This window comes from Vairimorpha ceranae (genome assembly GCF_000988165.1).
Source record: "Vairimorpha ceranae strain PA08 1199 chromosome Unknown NODE_375, whole genome shotgun sequence".
Lineage (NCBI taxonomy): Eukaryota > Fungi > Microsporidia > Nosematidae > Vairimorpha > Vairimorpha ceranae.
In genome coordinates this window covers 754-1,431 of record NW_020169670.1, presented here as the reverse complement: position 1 = coordinate 1,431, position 678 = coordinate 754, and the positions used below count along the sequence as shown (strand labels likewise).

The following is a 678-nucleotide window of genomic DNA, read 5'->3' as shown; positions in this document are numbered from 1 at the left end:
TTGGAGTCGAGAGAACTTGTAAAATTAAACATATTTGCTTTTCTTTTGATAACTACGCCAACATGGGCAAAAAAAATTATTTTTTTGCAATATTATTATTTTTTTATAATATTTTACCCTTTTTTTAAAGAAAATTAAATGTAAGCAGTTACCGAAAAAAGATCCACTTGTAGGTGTTTTAAAAAGAGATTGCAGGTGGGGGCGGGATGAAATAGGCAGAGAATATCGGAAACAAATAATTGATTGGGTGGGGAAATTAAGCACCAATAAAGTTAGGAGACAAAATTATTTAATATGGGCTAACCAAAAATAAAATAAAACCTGTTACCAGTGATTGTAAGAGACCCAACAATTTCCTTAAAGTAAAACATAAGGATATGAAGCCAAACTCTGAAATACAACAGACTTCAGAGTGGAGTCAAAACTATATAAAGAACTTTTATTAAATAAATAATGTTAAATAAGAAAGTCGGGTCTTCTTTTAACAAGTCATTATCTTTGGGGGATAAAGGTAGTGACAAAACCAAATCAAATATATGGATTTACAAATTGTTCAAAAACTGTTAAACGAAGCATATATAATCTTGAACGGAAAAGGGAGGTTAGAGCAAATAAATGTCAATTAAAAATAGGTGGTGTGTGCGAATGATATTATAGCTAAATAAAGGAACAACATGT

General features: G+C 29.9%; 1 protein-coding gene across 1 annotated transcript; it reads left to right on the top strand.

Annotated features, from left to right (window-relative positions):
- On the top strand, window positions 1-128 carry AAJ76_3750001429 (hypothetical protein; the record flags this gene model as incomplete). Its single annotated transcript, XM_024475380.1, has 1 exon — window positions 1-128. A coding segment is annotated over one exon (128 nt), but the record flags the coding sequence as incomplete, so codon positions are not given.
- Window positions 129-678: the final 550 nt, after the last annotated feature.